This window comes from Oculina patagonica, chromosome 1 (assembly GCF_052425735.1).
Source record: "Oculina patagonica isolate OP01 chromosome 1, crgOcupat, whole genome shotgun sequence".
NCBI classification, from domain to species: Eukaryota; Metazoa; Cnidaria; class Anthozoa; order Scleractinia; family Oculinidae; genus Oculina; species Oculina patagonica.
Window position 1 is genome coordinate 45,409,998 of NC_135758.1, and position 25,204 is coordinate 45,435,201.

General features: G+C 33.8%; 2 protein-coding genes across 2 annotated transcripts in view; both read left to right on the top strand.

The window, feature by feature from the left end:
• The first annotated feature begins 2,947 nt into the window (after window positions 1-2,947).
• Window positions 2,948-5,150, top strand: LOC144650967 (melanocyte-stimulating hormone receptor-like). Its single transcript, XM_078510813.1, has one exon. The coding sequence runs from the start codon at window positions 3,764-3,766 to the stop codon at window positions 4,685-4,687; it is 924 nt and encodes a 307-aa protein (XP_078366939.1). The 5' UTR covers window positions 2,948-3,763; the 3' UTR covers window positions 4,688-5,150.
• Window positions 5,151-9,652: 4,502 nt separating this feature from the next.
• The window catches only part of LOC144647310 (uncharacterized), a 28,552-nt gene continuing 13,000 nt past the window's right edge, over window positions 9,653-25,204 (top strand). Inside the window, exon 1 of the mRNA XM_078507094.1 lies at window positions 9,653-9,764. The gene's annotated coding sequence lies outside the window, so the exon portion shown is untranslated. The remainder of the gene's footprint in view (window positions 9,765-25,204) is intronic.

Genomic DNA, 25,204 nt, shown 5'->3' on the forward strand with positions numbered 1-25,204 from the left:
ATGTGCGAAGGATTTTTTTGGGGTCGAAATTTTCGATTCCGGGATTTTTTGGGTAGGAGAATTTGGCAGGTATTTTTTTGGTGACTTGATTTAAATAGGGGATTTTTTTGGGTATTAAAATCAAACTAAAGTGCCTTGGCGCGGCCTTGGCAATTTAGGGGTAATTTGACTAGGGATTTTTTTGGGCGTTTTTTTTGGTCCAGGGATTTTTTTGGGTAATGTCGGGAGACTTAGGGATTTTTTTGGGTCCTGAGTTTTGCCTCCATTCGATCATCCCCGTCACTTTGATCCCGGAGTACCCCCCTGGGCCTCATGGCACTCAACTCGATGAACATTCTCTCCAGAAAGATAATACTTTCAATATGGAAATCGATTGTCGACACTTCTTTTTTTTATGTACATTTATTATTGTATACACATTCCTGACCATTTGCTATAGCTTCCAACAGAATTTATCGGTTGGCCGGGTCAAATGTCCTTGTTACGTTATTACGTCGCACACGAAATGGGCATGCTGCTGGGACAGAACGTGTATACACTAAACAAAATTCAGGTCCCTCTACCGTTTTTATTAGGATTTTCTATCATCTAAATAATATGCTGCTGCGCAGGTGGGTCTAGACTTCTTAGCAGGTCGCTTCGTGACGCGTGAATAAAAGGGGCAAACAAATATTTTGTCATGTAGGACAGTAACGTATTGAAAAAGTTACTCGCCTTTTTCAGCAAAACTCACGCGAGCTGTACACGAGCACTTCTCACGCAACTTTATTTTTCACAGAAATGGCATTTTGTAGCCTGCAAGGCTTTGTTAAAGAGGGAAATCAGAATTTCTTGCGAGAAACACGACGGCTGCATTACGCTGTGCGCTTTACTTCTAATTTTGCGTCGCGCACTCATGTATAGTTTCAAAAAATCTTTAGCAAGTTCCTTGTTGGGGTGCTTACCATTTGTAAGAAACTCCGGCTGGTGTGACCGTTGCATAATGGTAAGCGATTTTCCGAATATAACGACCAACCGGATGAGATTTCGCTTACCATTATTCGACCAGGCGTTCCTTTCCGCTCACTCTATCTAGCGCGAAATTCAGTGTTGTTTTCTGTCGATATAGCTGAATATTTTGAGGAAGAAAACAAACTTTTTGGCGAAGAAGATTAGCTGATGCTATTTCTTTCCAGGTTAAATAAAGCTTTTATTATTATTATTATTATTATTATTATTATTATTATTATTATTATTATCATTATCATTATCATTATCATCATTATTATTATTATTATTATTATTATTATTATTATTATTATTATTATTATTATTATTATTATTATTATTACTGCCGTCAGCTGTTCCATGAGACGCGATTTAAACAAAATACAAGATTATTTTAAGGTAGCTGTTCCCACCTACGCACCGAGTGAATTTCACAGTCGGGTGACAATTGGCACGTTCGAGCTTGATCCTGTCCTGAGAAAAATTATTAACACATTTCTAACGTGGAATACCAGAGGCAGGCAGCTTATTTCTCCTGTTAAACAAGTGCTGACATTTCTATGGTCGAAGTAAACATACGCGTTCTATATCGGTATAGAGACGCCATATTGTAAACATGTCAAAAACCGCGCGGAGGTCCTCAAAAGGGCCTGGAAACGGAAGATTTGTCCAAATGGTAAGAAAATTTCCGTCGGTTCGTTCCAACCGGAATAAAAGGACTACCTCAAAACGTAGTCCACGATTTCCGGAAAATTACCTTTCCATTTCACTTCAAACCGAAATTTCCGATTTTTTGGCTAAATGGTAAGCACCCTTGGTGCCACCTGTAACTCTCGCTATTTAAGTAAATGAAAATGGACGAGCAGTTTACAATTACAAGAATTCAAAGGTATATGTTCAACTTAGGGTGCTTTTAATTGTGCTTCTTTGGTTCTTCCCCCGAGTGTTTTCATCAGGCATCAGTAGACGTTAAAAATGTTCGGGTTTTCTATTTCTTTTATAAAGTGAAGCCAACAAAATGCAGCGGAACGTCATACATCGACATCACAAACAATCAGAACCGCCTGACCTCCCGGCCGGCAAATAACATATATATATTTGTAAGTTCGACATTCAAGAAGTTGAGGATATGGTCTCATGACTCAGGAAAATTAAAAAAAGACAAGCTTTGCTTCGACATTTCTGGCAATAGTTTTTATTTCGCTCTATTCTTGATTTAAGAACACAAATTTACGTACCAGTGTGTTGATGACAAAGAAAATTTTCAAGAAAAAGAAATGGGTAAAAACTCTTTACCCGATTGTTTTTCTCGAGATACGTGAGCAGATGTATACACACATCAAAACACACATCAAAATTTAACATTGAATAGACCCAACGCAGTTTACTCTGATGTTACCTCGACATTTACGTCATGATGACGTTGTAACTGTTGTTCATAAATCTTGCTCTTAATGGAAACGGTTGAAAAACTGTGCCAATTATTCGGCGTCAAACATCTCACGGGTTGGTTTGACTACCTGTCGAAGCTTCTAGCGTAAGCCATTAAATATCAGCAGCTGATAGAGTTCAGTTTCGTCTTTTCTGAAACGTGACTTAAAGTTCCTAACTGGGACTATTCGCTTCAAAAATATGCGAACAAGCGATTGGAAACCGAACTTTCAGGTACATAAAATAATATTAATATAGGTTTTCATATCCAAAAATGTTACTTTAGATTAGCATTAAGCATTCATGTTCCTATTTACCGAACAAAAAATCGATTGGAGCCATTTGCTAAAAAACGAAGCCAGCAACGTTCTGGAAAGGGAAAAAATCGAGGGCTACAAATGGAATTCCAAAGTTTTCCAAGGGAGTAATCAAAATGCATGTTTCGTGGCTTTTCATTACAGATAGAAAACAATGAGACGAGGGGTCGAGGGGTATGCAAATCCGCCGATCCGTGCTATTTCTTGGCCCAATCGGTCGATTTTCCACTCTTTTCGTTCCAATCCGGATCCGGTCTACTTGAAAACGTTCTGTGGTTTAGTTTCACTGCAATGGACTGAAGATGTTTGTTTTCTGATGCCAACTTTTCAAGACGTTTCGAACCGTTTTGTTTCTGCGCCAAGAGGAGAGTTCATCTCGGTGTCGCGCCCGAGAATGTTTTGAAATTTGTTTGTACTGCCGAATTCTGACAGAATGATTTTTTGGCCCGAAATATTTGTGCACTTTGAGAAACACGAAGAAACGTTTTCGGGAGCTTTACGGGACTATTTTCGGGCTCGAAAGGTTTTCGGGACTTTTCAGAAACGCACGCTTATCCGCGATCCACCTTATTTTCAAAATTCGCGAATCCGTTCAATTTATCGCGAAATTCCGCAGTCTGTGAGCTTTTCAAAGTCAAAATATGTCGATTTGTGAACCTATTCACTTACCTTTACTGACAAAGGAAGGGTGTTTCATAAACGTTCCTCTGCTGTTCAAAGCCTAAGCACGAGTCGTAAGAGCATACAAATGCTAAGACATGCGAAATGATCAGTGCTCGATAATGTGAAACAAGGTAAAAAGAACAACTCTGAATACTCGTTCTACGCAAATAAACCCCAGTACTTTTGTAAACCCTTCTGATGGCGATTTATGCCGTTAAACTATACGTTCCAATCAACAGGAAACAAGTGACCCGCACGACGAAACATGTTGGCTGGATGGATTTATAAAAAATTTTTCTTTGAATAATCAGCTAAGGAACAGTACCTAAAGTCCTTGCAAAGAAGACGACTATATCAAGCAGAAAATGACGAACTTAACTGACGATAGAAACTACATGACGACTCAAGAGATTCTTTGCATGCCTGGGTATGACGGACATACAGAGACATTTATTTCAGCGTTAAATAGTCTTCTGTCCGCCACTGCATTTCTGGAGAATATCATGGTCATTGTTGCTCTTCAAAAGGTTTCGTCCCTTCAACCGCCATCAAAACTTCTGTTGGGTTGCCTTGCAAGCACTGATCTCTGTGTGGGTCTCATCACACAGCCTATCTACGCTTACGGGTTGTTGTCTCCAGAGTATTCCAAACATTGTTACTATTCTGCAATCCTTTCTAAGACGTTAGGCGTAGTGTTTTGTGGAGTATCTTTGTTAACACTGACTGCAGTTAGCGTGGACAGACTCCTTGCCCTGTTGTTGGGGTTAAGATACAGACAAGTGGTAACCTTGAGGCGGATATGGGCCCTCGTTGTTACTTTTTGGCTTTCAAACATTGCCTTTGCAATATTTTCATTCTATAACTACCGTATTGCTATGAACATAATGTGCGCATCAATGTTGTTATGCATGGTAACCTCAACCTTCTATTATACGAAAATCTATCTCAAGCTTGGCCATCACCAAGCCGCAGTTCAAGACCATGTTCACCAAAGACACCCGAAAGGAGGCGGAATTCCACTGAATATAGCGCGCTACAGAAAAACAGTGTCCTGCGCACTGTGGGTGCAGATAGCATTCGTTGCTTGTTATCTCCCATTTGGCATTGTCGCAGCTATACTGGCTGTTACTGGATTACCATCGCCTTCTCTTATCCTCGCCTGGGATGTAACAGATACTCTTCTTATGTTCAACTCAACCTTGAATCCATTTTTGTACTGTTGGAAGATGAGAGAAGTTAAACAAGCAGTCAAGGACACGATCAAGCAGTTGAATTGTCTCTCTGATTAATTGTCTCTTGGACTCGAACCTAACAACGTATTGACATCAAGCCGTTTACCAGTCTAAATAAATCAGTTTAGAACAAAGCGTACAACCCTTTACTAGAATGCCCCTTGTCCTAAAACACAAGTCCTTATAAATTACAATGCTACAGGTCAGTAGTAAAAGTGGAGGATTGGAAAGATGGAGAAAAAATAGGAAAATGGGAAAACGTGCAATAATAGGAAAAGACCATTTGTTATAAACCCATTCGTTTGAATTTCGGGCACCAAATTATCTTTTCTTTTCTCCACAGTCATCTACTTATTTTGCTCAAATAAGCCTACAAAGAAATGAGTTTGGAAGGGTTTTTGGGTCATATGACATCTCTTCTTTAACCTTATAATGAATCTCTGTGTGCCCAGTTCCGTTTGTCTCGAAAGGTGAATCTGTGTCACCTGTTTCACAGCGAAGTAGGGATAGTCCGATACAAAAAAAAGTATAGAAAAACAGCAAAGCCGACGTAGAAAATATTTTGTCGTGGATCATATATAACTGTAATAAGCGTTGAAGTGTAACTGTAACCTGCTGAAGTATTATGTTATTTTGTTAAACTGTTAACTGGCTGTGTTATTTTTACAGTAATTAATATTGCAAATCTCAGATTCCGTTTTACTCAACAAAAGTTTAGAAGGTTTGTTTGCTCCTTTTAATTAGGTTTTTTTGATTAAAGAAGAAGAAGAAGAGTGCCTTTATTTAAACAGGGTTGCTCTTTCAAGAATTATAAATTACAAAATTACTGCTATCAATAGACGCCCTATAAGAATGAAAACTACATTATTACATTACAATAAGGATAATATTTAAAACGACATTAAAACTAATTGAAAAAAACCTTAATTAAAAATTACAAGTTCATTTCATTTAAAAATTTACAACTACAGGTTTTCATTAAAAACTTTATTGTAATTGTATTGTAAATGTTGTAATCCCAAATCACGTCCATATTTCAAGGGATACACATAGCACTTGTACGTGTGCAGGGATAAACAAATCACTGAAACCGAATTCAATCTCCCCACGCTTTGTATATTGCTATCTGGTCAGTCTCCCTCAAGTTGGGAATTTCAACAAGCTTCTGTTTGTTTTCAATATTCTGATTGGCTGAGAGCAGTGCAGTTCAGTTGTAACAATAGTGCAAAAAGTGTAACACCAGTGCAAATTACACATCGATATTCTATTTATAAATATTATTTTTATTTATTATTATAAAAATATTATTTACAAGGCTACATCGTTTTTATACTCAGGTTATTCCCGAAGGGAACAACTGCGCAACATAGCAATTGACTTGTCTGTTTAAAGTTGGGCTCCTTTGTTGGATAAGTAGTCCCTTATTCAACAAAGGAGCCCAACTTTGAACAAACAAGTCAATTGCTATGTTGCGCAGTTGTCCCCTTCGGGAATAACCTGAGTATAATAACCGGCACGCATACATGCATGCACAGGCGATAACGCTTTACAATGATCCCAGAAATTGCATTTTTCTTATTCATTTTAATTTTTATTTGCCTTGACTACAAAACGAACCTCCAATACATTACAAACCTACAGTATGATAAGATAAATACATTAAATCATTATGAACTTCGTCATTTAGCAACAGAAAGGCCCAGATTTGATTTCCACCCCTAGTCGATACTGAAGATTGTGTGAAATTTCCGTATTGAAATGGTCTGAAATGTAATGAAGTCAACACCGCTTACTAGAATCACTTACATGCATTTATGCAACTTATCAAACAAAACATTTTAGATCAGCTAAATCAGCAATAGGGTAGAAGTTCTTTCTGAGTGAACTCTGGCTTCTCGTAAAAATAGGAATACGGATACCGTCACTGTGTTATTTTTAATGGCTTGAGATAAATACCCGAATAAATATTATCAAAAGCAGTAAAAGGAAGATGGCGAGTCGCGAAGGGAAAAGTTAAATATTATCGACAACAATGCACGTCAAAGCAAACAATGATTTCAGATAGCTCACCTTTGCAATCTATAAATCAAGATACTGCTGCCATCGGTCTCCCTTTTGGAAAGGTTTCAAAAGTTATGACACTAACCGGCCTTCACTCGTCAAATTCAACATCAGTCAACTTAGTCTGCCATCACGTATGCCGACTTCGAATACACGTACAACGGTAAAAAAGTTCTTTAAGCGAGCTCACAATTATCCAGTACATCATTCTCCCCTGACCCCAAAACTCCGTTTAACTGTACGTTAGAAATCAAACGCGTTTTGCCGATGGATGCTCTTAAAGTTGATTCATACTCATTGACAATAAAAGATGGCATTTTGTTTCATTGCTTCTTGTTTTTCTTTTCAAACCTCTTTAATTTTCACTGGAGCTTACAATGTTTTCATTCTAGTGAATAAGCGGCCAAAGTACTAATGTTTATGGCGGTTTATAGGTTCAAGACAAATTTAAATAGCTCACGGTTAAACCGAATGTCAGCAGTACGACAGAAATAATAATCTTAAAGCGGGGCAACATCATTACTCATGGCACGAAAAATTACTTTAGAGTACAGTAAATTATCTGCTTTGTAGCAATAGAAAACAGTTTCGCGATCCTGTTATAGTTCCGCAACAGTTTAGTAGACTCCACAATATCTGTTACATTGATAAAGGATATATTCAACGAGTACCGAAGTCATCGATCGATTATGGCTCTCAATGTCCACATTTTTTTGGCGGTCGATTACTTTCTACACGTAATTTTCAGCCACATTTTGTTTCATTGCTTCTTGTTTTTCTTTTCAAACCTCTTTAAATTTTAAAGGCCGCCTTTATACGGCCGCCTTTATACGGCCTTCTTGCTTCACTATTTCTACCATCAAACTATGGCGGCCATCTTGCGCGACTCCGTACGCCGTACGTACGCGCCCGCGAACCATGCCGCTATCCATGTTGACCATGAAAACTCATTTCCATAGTGTTCCTTCTTTCATACCATTTGCCTGTCTATGGGGCTCCGCACAAGGCGCCTTCGGCGCCTTGCGAGCTCCGCTAATATTTCCAAGAAAAAAAAAACAGCAAAAATATTTAAAGTACGGTGGCCCATAGGTTCAAGATGAGTATCTTATGAAACAACAAATTCTCTTGAGGTAAAACAAAATAATCTCATAGCAATATGAAATAAACTCACATCAAAATATATCAACTCACGCGGGAGAAAGAAAATCAACTTACGGCAAAAGAAAATAAACTTTTTTATGAAAATAGTTACAAATTGCATAGACTTACCGTTTTCAAAAAATGCTCAAATCCTAATTACAAAATGCGTTGAGGCGAGCCAAGGTCATGATTTGAGGAGTTTTAGTAATAAACATATTAATTGTTTGAATGCACGAAACGAGTTTCCACCATTGTTGTCCATTGCTACTTCTTCTTAGCAGTGGAAACTCGAAAAGACATAACTCGCCTAAAAGGCCTTGGATCGGCTTGAGAAACGAGATAATAACAGACGAGGCAACAATGAATAGAGGTAAGTTGATTTTATTGTCAAAAATCATGATATTTAGCTTTAAATCCGAATGCGTTTTTCCCATACAAACGTTTATAAATACAAACCGTTTTAACACCGAACACCTCCATATGTCGCAAAGCCCGACGAGTAACGTTTCGCGTATTCAAACGATTACTATGTTAATTATCAAACTCCTCTCAGCGTGAGCTTGGGCCGCCTGTGTTTCCATTTAATACAAAATATCACAGGTAATTACAAAATGCTGCATCCTTTAGTACAAAGTGCGTAGTAATTACAAAATGCCACCGAACAGCCTGGCTTAGATTATCGGTGACCTTTCTGATTCCAAATCGTTCGCATAGTCTACCGTATTTTCTCGATTAAACGCTGGGTCTCGAATTAACGCCAGGTTTTCCTGTGTTTGAGGCATAAAAGCTGTAGTTGTAATTGCATAGCCTGTATACATTCGTCCCGCTCCGCTCAAAAAATCGCGATAATTGCAAGATATGACCAAGATATGACCAAGCTAGAAGACTAGACACTTAAATAAAGTTCTTCTTATTATTATCAACAATAATGTATAAAACCCCTTTTTGATAACAACAGACTCGAAAAAATTGCATAAGCCAAATAAACGCCGAGTCCACCAGGGTAAGTTTAATAAACGCCGGGGGCATTTAATAATGAAAATACGGTATGTCTGCTTTAATGGCTTTAATGTAGAGTTTATAACCATCTGTTTTACAGAAAAGTACTATAAAAGTAAGATCATTTGCCAGACAGCGGTTATTTGCTGTTTAGTTTGTCGCATTTCGCTTGTCTCATATCCTTTTCATCCTAAACAGCACGACAATCATGATTTGCGTTCAACGGTAAATGCCAGGAGAGAGTAAAGGTGACGTGGGAGTTTCTAAAGTTCGCGTTTTCACGTTTTAAAGCAACAACGGGTGAGACACGAAGGATTGGAGACGCGGATCAAATACAACTGGTGTATTTTTGAACATTTCTTTGCCCGCGTCTTATAAAAAAAATGTTTTTATAAGAAGGGAACTCGAAAGGTGTAAGGCTTCCGTTTGTGATAAATTATTATTGATCAATGCCACCGCTGTAATGGTGTTGAATTTTTAAACGATATAAAACTTAAAAAAAATAGTTTAAACTGTTTTAATATGCAACACTGTTTAAGTAAGAAGTTAATAACCTACATTTTACTGCTTTGTTGTTTTTCTGTTCTTTCACTGAACGGTGTCTTTCAGTTGTCTGACCTTATTTTTCATTTTATTTTGCGAGATCTTCGACAGAAAGATAATGGTAAAACGGTCGTGTTTAGTGTGCCAAGGAGCACTATGGTAGCTATATGCTCTTAGCCAGTAAGAAAGATACACTTGATTTGATTTTTTCTAATCAGGATTGACATGAAAGTTATAAATAAAGTCATTACCTTCGAATGCAATAATGTAGGCAGTTTGCACGCAAGAAGTGGTGCCTATCCGTCGGTTACAACATCAAGAACAGTTTTGGTTGTCCGAAAAGCCGAAAGCTCTTACAGTAGAAGGAAAAAGAGAATTTAGCTTTGAGAAGGTAAGAAAGTGTGTGAAGTACTTTTTGAAACATTTCACTCGTCTGCATGGGGAAAGCGGAAATTGTTTGCGATGCGTCCTAACTACATGCACTGTCCCGCGTTTTTTTCACATACCCCTTTCAAAAAAAAAATGAAAACCAATCCTGAAAAACAATCCTGAAAAACAATCCTGAAAAACAATCCTGAAAAACAATCCTGAAAACAAACCTGTAATCAAAACTTCTTATACTCACAGCGGAGCGTTTCATAGTATTTTATTTATAAAATGCATGAAACTTATGATCAAATATAATAAAATATTATATTTGCTCCTTATCTTAACAACTGACACAAGCCTGAAAAACCAACCCTAACTCAACCCTAGGTTCAAAATAAAAAAAAACTTCTTATACTCTTTTTAAAATATGGAAAATCAGGTATATACCCCGCTGAGTTGTCTCATTATTAATATTTAAACACCTTGAACATCTGCCCTATGTTTAGTATGTCAACCAATCATAACTTTCATTTTTTAGTCAAAATTGTTTCTTAAATGTATTATTTTTTCAAATTGGTTTCAAAGTTGGTTTTAGATTTGGTTATCAAAAAACTTCTTATACTCTTTTTAAAAAATATTGGAAGTGCGTTTAAATCAAGCTATGGATTCAAGCTATGGATTCTAGCTATGGATTCAAGCTATGGATTCTAGCGGAGCTTTTCTTTTTTATTTTCTAAAATAAAATAAAAGAGAAAATCTTGTTCATATAAAATTTTATTTTATATGATCAATTATATTTATTTGTTTGTGGCATTTGGCTTAATAGTTCTTATACTCTTTTTTAAAAATCTTGCATATTAGTGCGTTTGATCATCTCTTTTACGATCTTTATAAAAATTCTTATATATTACCTTTTCCATGTGATAGCGCTGAATGTTTAACAAGTTATCACTCATACTTTTATAACGAAACATAGCACAAGTTTCGTCTCTGGAAAAGCCTAATTCTTTACAAATTTTGATTATACTTTTTAATTCTTCTATATCACTTGCGTTTGGTTTTAAATGCTTAAATAAGACATTTAACATCTTGTTAAACTCAGCTCTATTATCCATTATATATTAATAACACAATATATTAATTTCTTATATCATTAATAGTGCGTTTAAACAAGCCTTGATATCATAACTGAAATATCAATCTGGAAAAACCAAGCGAAGCCGAGTTTTATGATGTTTTTGAAATTTATTTCAAAATCTCTTATACTCTTTTTTAAAAATCTTGCATCTTAGTGCGTTTAAAATGAACGTCTTATATTACATTTTCAATATAATATTTTTGTATTTTTATCAGATTTTTGAACATGTTTTTATGTAGGATCATATTTGATATTATACCGAGATCAGTACAAATGTTAACTAATATATTTGATTGTTCCTTTTCACTTAATTGTAAGAAAAGTGTATTGTCTTTAATGCAATGTTTTTCTATGATATTCATCATCTCAACGAATTTTTCTTTGATGTAATTTGATGCCATTATAATATTTTATTATACATTATTTTTTATATCATTTATACAGTGCGTTTAATCTGATTTTTTGTTGTAAATGATGCTGTTATTAATATGCTTTTGTGTCAAAAGATGTCTCCATTTACCGGATAATTTATAGTTATAATTATTGCAAATGACACAAAACCATTCCTTTTTAGATGCATATAAAGTCTTGGACCTTCTTTTTGCATCCATCTTGTCTTTTTCAGTAAAATATCTTCGAACTTCAACCATTTATATATATACTTTAGAAATTTTTATATATTTTTAACCGACAGTTATGGTAAATTTTTAATGTTATATATTTCTTGTGATTCGTTATTTTTTATATATATTTATGACTTTTTTAAAATTATGGTGATTAATATTTTATAGTTCAAGGTTAAACATCTGCATTATTGTCATGGTTTCATAATATTTGGTTCAATACAATACATTCGAATGTTCTATTGTTTATATTAACTAACCAATCATATTACAATAAACTTTTATACAAACTTTTATATAAACGTTTGTCATAAAATAAACTTTTATTCTCAGAATTGATTCAAGATGCCTAAGTCAATAAGCACGAATTTTATATATGTTGTAGATCCTTCATTGGTATCCAACTATTAAAATCATCATTATATCCTTTCCACTTCACTAAAGCTTGTTTCTTCTTATAATCCCTCCGAATGACTTTATCAATTCTGAATACGTCCTGTTTTGCTTTTAACAGTTCAGGTTCATAAAAACTTCCTTGTATGTCTTCATTATTGAGATCTTTCAATTTGTAAGTAATAGGATTAGTGTATTGTATCTTATCGATGGTAAAAATTTCTTCTGTCCAGTTTGGCGTGTACCCTTTATCGAAAATATTTCTTTTATACTTCGATATTCGAACCTTATCACCTATTTTGAATTTCGGTTTCTGTTTTGATGTTTTCATATCACCGTATAAATTGAAATATACTAAGCCTTCATTCTTTTTCCTCGATGCTTCTACGGGTGTCATTTTAATGCTTGAGTGTTTGGTATTATTATACTGTTTTATCAGCTTGGGTAGCATATCGATGTACGTCGTATTACCTTGAGCAGTGAATTGTTTCCACATTCGGGTTTTAATTGTTCTATTCCATCGTTCGCATACGCTACTTTTCTCTTCATTTTCGGTTGAGTATAGTGTTATACCATTCTTTTCCAAAAGCTCCTTCATATTTTTATTGTAATACTCTTTCCCTTTATCAGTCCAAAGATATTGAGGTTTACGTCCCTCTTTGAATATGGTTTTGAATGCTTGAGTTACAGTTTCACCTTTTTTGTCTTTTAGAGGCACTATCCAACCATATTTACTGAAAACATCCAGTACCATGAGAAGATATCTATATCCCTTATTCCATTTACTAAACTGTTGCATTTCGACCAAATCCGAACACCATATTTCGTCAATATGATTCACAATAACACGCCGTCGAGTAAAGTTCCTCTTTATTTGCGTGTGTAATTCATCAGCTAATTTTTCTTGCCAGTTTTCTTCGCCCGACGGCTTTTTACGTTTTTTGACTTCTTTTTTTTTATACCCATACCTACTTTCGATTTACCAGCTATTATATTTCGAGCCAAAGCATGTCCCCATTGCCTGTCTTTCCATGGTATTGCGTCTAAGGATTTAACCATTTTCCTGTCTGCTTCATTTTTGCACTTTACTTGATCTTTTGAGGGTTTATTTGCACAGACGCTGTAATCTACATCATGTTGCATCGATACAGCATCTGTTTTACCAGTTGGTTTTTGATATATCTTAAGTATTTTACCAGTATTTGGATCCCATTTGACCTGTTTTTCAAGAGGATTCCCGGGACCGGTATATTTATGGCCGGGTATAACAAAGCCTTCTTTTGGAGCTACTTTCAGAATAGCTTTGTGGATATCAAAACCCTTACCCTTTTTATAGTAATCAACATTGTCTTTTACACCTTTGAGAGCTTGCCCTGCTAAAAGTCTTGCCATTGAAGCAAAGCTAGGTGATGGAGTTACGAAATTTGATGCTACATAGGCTATTTTATCAACAGTAGAAGGGGGTTTATAACGTGCAAGAGCTCCACCACTTTGACTTTTGACAAATTTAGTTTTAATGATTCCACATTCAACACATCTACATTTAAGCATTAAACGTCCATTTTTGGTTTTAACATATTTTTCACTTTCTGGTACGCATTCTGTCTGTTTCTTTTGTTTAACACAATATGATTTAACCATTATATATATATTGATTAGATATTAATCGCAATAATGATTAATCCATTTACCGTTTTTATATTCACTGTAATTGCATTTTGGATCGGTTTTTTCGTGAGCATACGAACCTGCTGGCTTCCAAAAACTCTTTGTTTGAATACCGCTACGAGGGTTTACCATGCCTTTCGCAAAATCACCTCGCCAAAATTTTTTAAATAAATCCTTATCACCACCGGTAATACCCATTATGAAGCTTGCAACGTCTTGTGATTGTTTGAACCCGGGTATCTTTTCGCCGACCTTATTGTTAATCGTTTCACCAACTCCTTGCCCCTTTTTCTCACTGACAAATTTGGTTTTAATGATTTTGCATTCTAAGCAAACGCAACGCAACATAAGTCTTCCGTTCTTTGATCTTACATATTGTTCAGAATTAGGTACACAATTTGTTATTTTTTTTTGTTTCACACAATACGATTTTACCATTATATATATATAAGTTATATATTTCTGAAATAATGTTGAATGAATTTCTCATTCTTCATTGTGTCATATATGTCAAACACTTTCAATAAATTATAATACGATTTCCCCTTATTCATTTCGTTGAGAAAGTATAGACAAAAGTATCCGCAGGTGGTAGTCTTTATGCTCTGTATCTGATTGTTTTGATGTATCAATGTTAAATTCTTCTTTTTTGCGTGATCGACTATTTCTTGAAATGGAGGCATACCGAAACTATCAAAATAATTGATAGCGTTATCTTTTACATAAGTTGCAACCCAATGACTTCCGCTCATATAGGATGGTTCAAGATTATAAATGAATAATCCTAATTTGTGATTATGTGGAACGGTCTCATCTCTCATTAGTACATCTTTTATTGGTATATTCAAATACTTACACCATTGTATGAGATCAAAATTACTCATGGGTATATTCTTATGAAATTTTGGCTTGATTACTTTTTTTTGGGTTTTGAAATCTTTTTTTTTTGAAATATAATTTGGAAGAACTAATCCCCCAGTTTTGAGAAATTTATTATATTGATCCCAAGAACCAATGAATGGTGGCGGTCTGTAAGATAATGCATTTCTCTTATTTGGTAGTTTGATTTTACCCCCGTCTTTTTTCGTTGTTGTGTCATGAGTTGTTGATTTGTTAGTTGTTGACCTTCTTGATCTTGTTTGCGTTTTCGGAGCACTAATTCCAATCATTGGAAAACCAATTCGCGGTGCCCCATGACCGACCCTAATGACCTTTCGAATTTGTGCCTTTGAGATGTTTAAATCAGATCCAACACCTAACTTCTTAGCCTTATTCAATTTATTGATTTGTCGTTGAGTTAGCATTAAACTGTCATTGCCAGTCATATCTGAATTGCTTAAGCGAATAGTGATCTCACTTTTATTTCTATAAGCAGTCAAAAGCTTCCTTCGCTGTCCTTCTGACAGATTCACTTTATGAGAGTGATAAGTTGTCATTACTTGTATATATATTATATGTTATATAATTTCTTGTTTATAAAACGTATACAAAATAGAATGGTTTATACATAATATTCAATTGATTGATTTATACAATAACCAGCTCATTCCCCACCTTGTCAATGACGATTGTCTCATCATAAAGAACGATGGCATGGACGTTGAAAGGACTATCTCCCGCACTATTAGCGTTTAGTTTATATCTGAATATCAACTGCTTTGGGTCTCTAGTTACTCGCTCTGCTTGATATGATAAATCAAAAAAGATAATAGGATAGAGAGAGTTGTAATTTGCCAAGTTGAGTTGTGTACCGCTGTTGTAATCATTCTTTCTCATACCATAAGACATCAAATCATTGAAGATCCTAACTTTGGACTCACTATCATATTCGGTCTCAGGATAAAACACTCCGTTGCCGTATTCCAATCGGCATGTTGTCAAATAACTACCATTCCCACGGTCAAGATTGATATTGTAGGTATCAAATTCATAGGGATTTTCATCTGCATTGTTTGATTTAGCTCGCTGTAGATATACAAAGATAGCCTTAACATTATCAATACTGGATGAGATCTGGAAGAATCCACTGCTATTCGTTGGTGCGGAAACCTCATACATTTTGCGCATATACGTCCAAGTGTTCTTTACCAAGAAGGAACTAACAAACTTATCATATAGGCTGTCCTTTGGAGTCAATTTTGGGACCCATAGAAGGAATCTATTAAGGACCACTCGTCCATCAGCTACATCATCGGCCTTTTGAAGTAATTCGGCGTCATTCTGTAACTGTATATTGAACTGGAGTTGCATTGGGAGTAACATTCGACCTTCCAGCTCTTCAAAGAAACTGTAACGATTTAGAGGTATAACAACATTGACATCATTGAGACCTGTCGTCAAAAGTCGCCTAGCCTCAAACCCTGCATTCTGATTAGCATTTGCTATCCTATGGTCGGTATCTAGATACCAAAGACTATTTTTTGCTACTGAGCGACTAAAATCGTCACTATATTCGAGGAGGTTCTTAACGAAAGTAACTTTATGGAGATTATCGGTATCATAAACGATTTTTCCTGCTGATTTAATCATCATGTGGGCAATCAATGAATGTGCTCCATTAATAACTGTGATACGATTTGCCCCCGTTGTTGCTCCATCAGCTAACATTTGCACCTGGAATTGCACCTCGAAATACGCATTATACCAATCGTAGAATGAACTTCTATCGTTAATCGTGAACTTATAGCCGTTTTTAAGTTGGTGCTGACCGTTAGCTGGGACTCGAATAACATCATCGAGTTGATATCGAACCAACTCGGACCTCTGTAAGTATTCGCTTGTTCTAAAAGACATATATTATTATGTTACATAATTTTGCAATTATGTACCAATTTTTTTAATCATTTTATTCATTTTACTCAACGCCTTCTTTTTACACCTGATCCTGATATTAATCTATTGATGATCATATCAGTACTTTCATTTTTCTGTTGGTGTCTGACAGGTGAGGCATTTACTTTCTGTAAGATTGGGGATAGTGCCTTTTGCCCTGAATTCCCCTTCCTCATATTCCTAAGCCTTTCCATTATAAGGTCTCCGGCTTTTTCTGATGCCCTTTTACCCAGTTTATCACCTGCATGAGAAATACCTGATTTTATCGCCTTCTTACCTAAGGGCTTGACAATTTTTTTAACAACAGACGACATAACACTCTTCATCGGTTTGAAAATGTTATCAACGATAATCCCTGACCCTTTGTGCATATATACAAATTTACCAAATTTTGGATGGTAAAACCTCTTGAATTCATATGGTTTCATTATATACTATTATGTTATATTATTCTATCCTTTTCAAAATTAATGAAAAAGACGTATCCGCTCCATTCAGGTTAATTAACCGTCTCTTCCCATCTGTGATGTATATTCGAATGCTACTTATCTGTTGCTTATTAACCGGATTAAATGTGACCCTACGAGGCTCGATTGTAAACGAATAACTCGGCTGTAGTACGCTGGTTGAAAAAGTATAAATGATATCCGACTCTTCGCCATCGACTAAAGAAGTATTGACTAGATCGCAATGTACATTTAATATATCGGTATCTTGGCTTAGATTTGGGACTCTTGGACCAATATTAACCGCATCCTTTAATACCTTTTTATCAAACCCTATAAGGTCGTTGAAATTGCTATGCGTCAAATCAAGTTGATAATTTTGAGATAAAGTGATTGTGACTCGAAATGTTGTTGAATCAAAATCAATAGAGATGGGATATATAGGGTTATCATCATCTCCCGTCTTAGTAATCTCTTTAATATATTCATCAAATTCAGAATAATTCCAAACACCTGCAGGGAAAGTTATGTCTTCAAATTTATTCCCATTATCAGAACTATATTTAATCAGCTGATTACCATATGAGGGATTTACATTAAACCATGTAAATGACATGTTAATAATACGATTGAGACCTATCATATATTGGTAATTGCTATCCAATGTTATAGGCCTGTTGAATTTAGTTGTAAAATTTTGAGGAGTGTTATTCCCTTGATTTTTAACACTATATGATGATAATACTAACTCACGATCCATATATATAATACAGTTACATAAATTAGACTTTAAAGTACAGATTATATATCTGTTTATAATGTTGTTTATTTATAGTTGACCTTTTTAAAAGCGTGTCTAATATAGCGACTCCCATATTTCGCATTTCAACTGATGTGTTTCCTGCGTTTATTGAACCGATGATGATCTCCAGCTTCTTTAGGAGTTTTTTAGGATCATTGAAAAACATAACATAACCCCCTCTATGCTTTCTTCTAATCCCTGAACCTTTTTTTTGAATAGTTTTAAGAAGCTCATTGTTTTCATTAATATAAGCTGTTAAAACTTTATTTGAATTATCCAACTGATAACCAGTTTCCTTAGCTTCTTTAGCACTAATTTTTTTTGCTGATAATTTCTTCGTATTGCTTGCTTTGAAACCTTTTAATCTGTTTCGTTCATGGGTTGCTTGTGCAATGATACTCTTCAAATATGTTGTCTTATTCTTTTTATCAACTAATTTTGTTTTGATATCGTCTATAGAAGGTAGATAAAAATCTTCGGGTGTTATTTCATCTTCTGATTCATCTTCAACTTCTATATCATCATCAGCGTCTTCTTCACTTTCTGCTTCTACAATCTCACCTTCATCTTCAGTAAAAGTCCCATAATCAGGCCCTTCTTTTCCAAAAACATCTGAATATCTAGGTGGTTGCTTTGGAATTTGTTTTTGTTGTTGAGGTTCAAAGATATTATCTACGTCCATTTCCTCAAAAGGATCAACCTCGGGGGCGTAATCTGGACCTTCTTGTTCACCTTTCATCACCTTTTTGACACGCTTTTTTGGTACTTTGGGAATCTGCAAATTACTTTCTATTACCTCATCTAATTTACTTGTAACTGGTTTGAATACCTTCGCTAATGACTGTTGGCTTGTCTGCTGACCGATATTATTTTGTGTGATTGCATTTTTAACATAATTGATTTTATCGCCCAAATCAGATTTACTCTTTGCAAGATCTTTCCATCTAAGTAAACTCATTTTATTTTATATTATTACGTTACATAAAAAATGAAAATTGAATATAAAAATCAACATTTAACATAGCGTTTAACACCTTGATGTACACCGTGTTGAACACCTTGTTGAACTGAAAATAATATACCCATATAATATAATGAGAATACCGAATTATGACACTAAAGACGATATGGCCTCAAACTTTAGACAACTATACGATTTCATGCCAAATCAATGTTTCAGAATGTTGATTTATTCTCCCTCGGGTGGGGGTAAAACCAACCTTTTACTTGATATGATATACCGGCTTTTGTTTTATGATAAAATATATCTTTATGGGAAAAATCTTCAGCAATCGAAATATCAACATCTTTTCAATACCTTTGAACCCATTAGTCAAGAGGCTGGTTATTCTGTTATTGAAGCAAGTAATGATAAAATAATACCGCTTGATAAAATATCAGATGAAGGCCAAAAACTAGTCATCTTTGACGATTATCTCAATACGGGATCAAAAAATGATAGCGAAATACGCAACTATTTTACAAATTCAAGAAATAAAAATTGCAGTTGCATTTATTTATCTCAAAGCTATTATAATACCGATAAAACAATCAGATTAAATTGTACTCATCACTGTATTTTCGAATTCCCATCTAATAATGAACAAGGAATGATTTGCAGAGAACTTGGAATCAGTAAAAACGACTATCTCAAAGCAACTGCAGACCCATTTAGCTTTTTATATATTGATAAGCCACGAAAATTCGTAACTAAGAATTTCAATGAAAAAATATAATATAATATAACTGATTGATATAATATGAGTTACTCAAACGGTTTATTACAATCAAATAACACTAATATTACACCAATTAAAGGCCCTCGAGGTGAAAAGGGTGACCCAGGAGTCGGCTTTGATGTTACGCCTGAAGGTAATTTCAATTTGAATAAAAAGAGAGTAATAGGGCTAAAAACGCCTGATGACGTTGCGATTGATGATTCAATTGAAAATTATTCAAGGGATCTCGAGACGGCCGTAAATAAACGATATCTTAACCAATTCTTCCTTAAAAAGAACAGAAATGAAACAGTGTTTGATTGTGCCGGCCTTTCATTGCAAAATACCGAAGTGTATTATCCAAGTTTATATAACGATCGATCTGTACCAAACGTAGGCTATGTTAGTGTTGAGGATAACAAAGTAAGGACTGAAATTGATACCAAACTTGCTACTAAGGCTGACAAATCGTACGCTGATAATACATATTTAACGAAGAAATCAGGAGGTGTCTTAGCTCAAAGCCTTCAAAACAAAGCAGACAAATCGTACGTTGATAACAGTTTTTTAAAGAAGGTCGTAGGACGCGTTTTGACTCAAAAAATTCAAAGCAAGCTTGATATTCACGGTAGTAACATGATGCAGGCAAATCTCCATATGGGTGGGTATAATATAACCCATCTAAAAAACCCAACCAATGATACAGACGCTGTAAACAAAAAATATATGCTTGATCATGTTGATAGCAGTCATATAACTTCCGTTGGCCAAGAAAACACGTTTGCCCATATAATGGCCGATAGTATCAATCAATTAAGCGAGGAAGATGATATAAAGTTAGGCAGTTTAATCGATCATCCGAATTCATACCATAAGATCAATACGAAAGTTGTAGACAGTAAGCTGGTACTTGACAGCAATAAAGGATACTACTCAAGCAGATTAGGTATCAATGTATATAGTTTACCAATCAATCGATACACAATGGTTTTCGAGCTATTTTTTCCAGCTGAAATAGATCATGATAGTCTAGATATCGATATTGTATCATCAATCGACAACATCGACAAATCAACTACGCGAGTTTATGATGGATATAGTCGAACAATAGCACAAATTAATAAATATCAGCAACATCCTAATAATTATCTCTATGTTGATATCGTTTTAAAGATGAAATCAGGGAACGCATATGTCCCAAAATTACAAACATATATCGTGATTTATGGAATAAAAGGTTATCAGAGTAACGTTGATCCTAGGATATACGATCAGCTATATTATGTTGAAAATGATAGAATAGCTTTCAATGCATCGATTGATATGAAAACAAAGGCTATTTATGGTATTAAACCAGCTACTACTAATGACCAAGCTGTTAATTTTGAACAGTTAAAAAATTTTCGGGACAATTTGAAGTCTGATCTTGAATTAAAAATGGATAAAAAAAGAAACATCAGCTATTACCATAAAATTTTTGAGTATTTTTATGATCTAACAGATCCATCTGAATTCATCATGTCAGATAGTAACGGTGCTGTAGTGTCTGGATTAAATGGCAATCTTGTCTTTAATCCCACAAAATTGTTATCAGATTTTGATCCAAAAAAGGGCTTTATGAGTGGTTTCGAAATTAATTTAAATGAAAATGTCACTGAATCCGATGACTGGACTATATATATGGTATTTAAATATGACTATAAATCCGCTGAAAGAATTAAAATTAACTTCGACAATGTTAGTAGTTTTTCCTATCCATGGGTGAAAGTAGAGTCTAATAAGTTATCACTCGATTATGATTTAGATGTATCTTATGAGCAAATTAGAGCTGGTTATATAGGTAAATATTTGAATCTCTGGTATACTAAAATAGGTAATCAATTTAGAATAGGTATTTGTAACAACGGCATTAGTCTCGATAAAATTTTCTCGGGGTATACGCTGAATGCATCTAGCCTTCAAATTTCTTCAGGTTACTATATACAAAGAATCGGTTTTAGTAAAAATACATACCCGATAAATGGGCCCATCTATCATAAAATTCAATTTTTAGATAAAACATACGATGTATTCTTTGAATAAATTATCTAACTCCAACGATTTTATCTAATTCACTTATATGAAAACAGTGAAATTGGTTAGCAATATTATTGATTCTATTGATAGATTAATTCAAAACATAAGGAAGCTGTATTACACAATAAAGAACAAGCGCAATGGTAAAATAACAAAATGATAAAGCAAAAAAATCATATATAACTAATATATATGACTAAACATCGAAAATGCATATTTACATGGAACCATATATCAAGCGAACTGACTGAAGAACAAATTATAGAATTGAAAGCTTATTATCAAACATATCATCGAAAATGTTGGGCTTATAAGCAGGCTGTTAAACGTTTCAAAAAATGGAAATTATTAGGGAATTCATTGTCTATTCTCTTTGCATCCGGCTCCATTTCATCAAGTATTGCTACAGGAGGTGTTAGTTTGGTTGCAATTAGTACAATAGCGCTTTTAATACAAGGCTGGATGCATCATCAAAATCTCGATTTAAAAATTCAAAATAGTACATATGCATATCAGAGCTACCAGCATTTACTCAACTCAATTAAAAACACGATGAGATGCGGTGATTACAATCCGTCTAGCGTCATAATTTCAATGAAGAACATTGACGATTATGTGACGGATACCTGTCCGATAATCGACAAGTACCTACGAAAATATGATAAGAAATTTATTGGATGATCCGATTTATTTCGCCAAAATTTAATGACAAAATCTCATTCCAATACAATCGATAATAGGCTAACGTTTTCTTGCTTTTGCTAATTTTGATAAATTCACAAGGTAGATTCATCATCAAAAAAAGCTGTTTAATTATGAATTTGGTTGATATAAGTCTTTTTCTACCTTTGTTTACAACAGGAATAGCGCCGGATTCGATAATATCAAACACTTTATAAATTCGATTCCTTTGATCACTAGTCAATTGTACCCTATTTTTAATACATAAATCGTTTAAAACAGCCTCGATGTGATATTTACGATGATATACCGATTCTCGCCGTATTCTATGCATATTTTCATAAAAATCAATATACTCACTGACATAATCATAACTATGAACCAAACCGCAATTTAGACAGACATCCATACCATTTATATTTTCTATATCCTGCTTACTACAGCATTGCTCAGCATCCTTGATACCTTTTATCAATAGTTGATCACAGAAAGGGCATATAGGTTCTTTTAAATTTTTTAATTCATCGTGGATTTCAGAATTACAAACCATTATATATATAACACACATAACTTCACGGCACAGCTGTGTTTGGCAGTAAATTTCAGAATAAACTTTTTGAGTAAACTTTTGAGTAAACTTTTGTATAAACTTTTATGTAAACTTTTGAGTAAACTTTTTGAGTAAAATTTGTTGAAATATGATTGGTCAATAGAAATCACGTCATTAAAAACATTGTACTCATTAATCATTTATAACTTATGGCTAAAACCGTAAACTGAATAATTATGTATTTAATGTTGATCCTTACGAGGCCTTCCCCGTCGTCGTTTCTGGTCTTCAGGTATACACTTTAAACGTACATGATTTTTGTCTTCATTTGATATGTCTGAAGATAGCATTTTAATAATACAAATATTTGTTTTAAGGATGCTCTGAATACAATACATTTTATTAATGAAGGCTATATCATTCGAGCTTTGATCAGATTCTAAAAGGTGTTTGATATTTAATGTTATATCAGTCATTCTATATATATATTAAAGAAAATAATTATCTGTTTATATCTAAACGCACTATAACAGTCACATATATAAAGACAAGTTATGTAACATATATTGAAGAAGGCTATAAGGCTGGTTACACAGTATTGATATGATACTGTTATTGTTGTTGATGACAACCAATAATATTTTATTACTGGTTATTTTTAAACGCACAATATATTTATAGTAAAAGATATAAAGAAATATCATTTATAGTATAATAAGAGAAAATGGGAAGAAATTTAAAGTATGATAACGACGCTGATAGAATAAACGCTATCAAAAATTCAAAGACTAAGTATATGTTAAATAAACGATGGAAATGCGATATATGTAATTACGATAGTTCATTAGCAGCTAAATGGACACATTTGAAGTCAAAAAAACATATCAAAAATGCTGTTATCAAAGCAATAGAAGATGATGATAGATTTGAAATAATTGATAATAACAATACACAATAAAACACTTTCATGCACTTTAACAATGACTAAATATATAAATATATCTAGTTATTCAAAAACATGAAATTAAAAAAAATAAAAAAAATAATTTTACTATAAACACTTAAAGAAATACTAATTTCATATAGTATAAAAAAAATGAAAACAAAAAAATTATCAAAACCCGCTCTCAAAAAACGCTCTCAAAACCCGCTAAAAAATAATACGATCTCACCAGAACTCGTATTATTTAAAAATATATTCTCTAATAATATTAATATGAATAAAACAAATCAAAGCTATTTGAAAAAATTATCATCTCAATATTTAAAAGATGCCAAAGCTTTAGGCCATAAATGGAAAGATTTATTAAATAAAAAAACACGTCAGAATGTAATAAATGATATCAAATATCACAGAAAGATAAAACAAATCATTACAACAGAACTAAAATTAAGTAAAATACATGAAACACGAGACAAACTATTCAAATCAAAATACGATAAAATACAAAATATCGAAAAACAACACAGAGATAAAAAGACAGATCAAATTATAGAATCTGAAATGGAGCAATTTTCTCTATTACAATGCAAGGAGAAATGAACAGAATATATCAAATGCAAAAGACAAATACAGACAATCGTTTATTTCTTTATTTGAAGAAAGACTGAACAAAATGGATAAAAACACCAACATATCATTAACTATCGATGTAAAAATAATAAATGATATACTGAATTCCGAAATTCAAAAATCGTATGGTCCATTTGAAACAGAAATACCAAATGATATATCTCATGAAGACATGTTAAAATTCAGTTTATATACCATTTTACAATCAAATATAAATATGTTATCAGGAGAGCATATTTCACACATAAAATACAGTTATATTGTATTGAAAAAGAAACGATTTATTAAACACAAAATGGGTAATCTTAAGCTTGTAAACTACTTGTTAAGGGACCAAAGACCAATTAAAAAGCATGGAAATAATACCTGTGTTATTGATTATATATGGGATCAAGTTAAAAACAAACAAGGATTCAAAAAGTATGATTATAGCAGATTAAGAGATGAAATATATAGATATGTTGATAATGGACCAAAAATAAGCACATATGAGATTATTAAATGGAGTTCAGTTTGTCATCCAAAGTTATCTATTCATGCTTTTGACAGTCAATATAAAAAATTTATATCTCATATTGCAAATGATTGTATTTGTAGCCTTGTATATATAGTAAAAGACCATCATTTATGGCCTATAACAGATGAAAATTTAAAAATAACCGCATCTAAAGCTAATCAAGGTAGATGCAAAAACATATTAAAACATATGGCAGAATTCAAATGGAGTTCATATCACGAAAATATACTAAAATTAACTAATATTGATGAAATAAAGTCAATTACATGTACAAATCAAATTATTATATTACCAAAGGATACAAAAATGGCCATCGCAATAGACCTATACACAAAAAAATCTAATTACTATGTCGAGTACATGCATTGGGACAATAATGGTGTTTTGGATGGCTTTATTGATCACAATCGTAATATGTATGTGCTTAACAATGAATATGACAAAA

What these genes read in the sequence shown, in the direction of transcription:
- LOC144650967 (XM_078510813.1), top strand. Translation starts at nt 3,764, where the DNA reads ATGACGAACTTAACTGACGATAGAAACTACATGACGACTCAAGAGATT.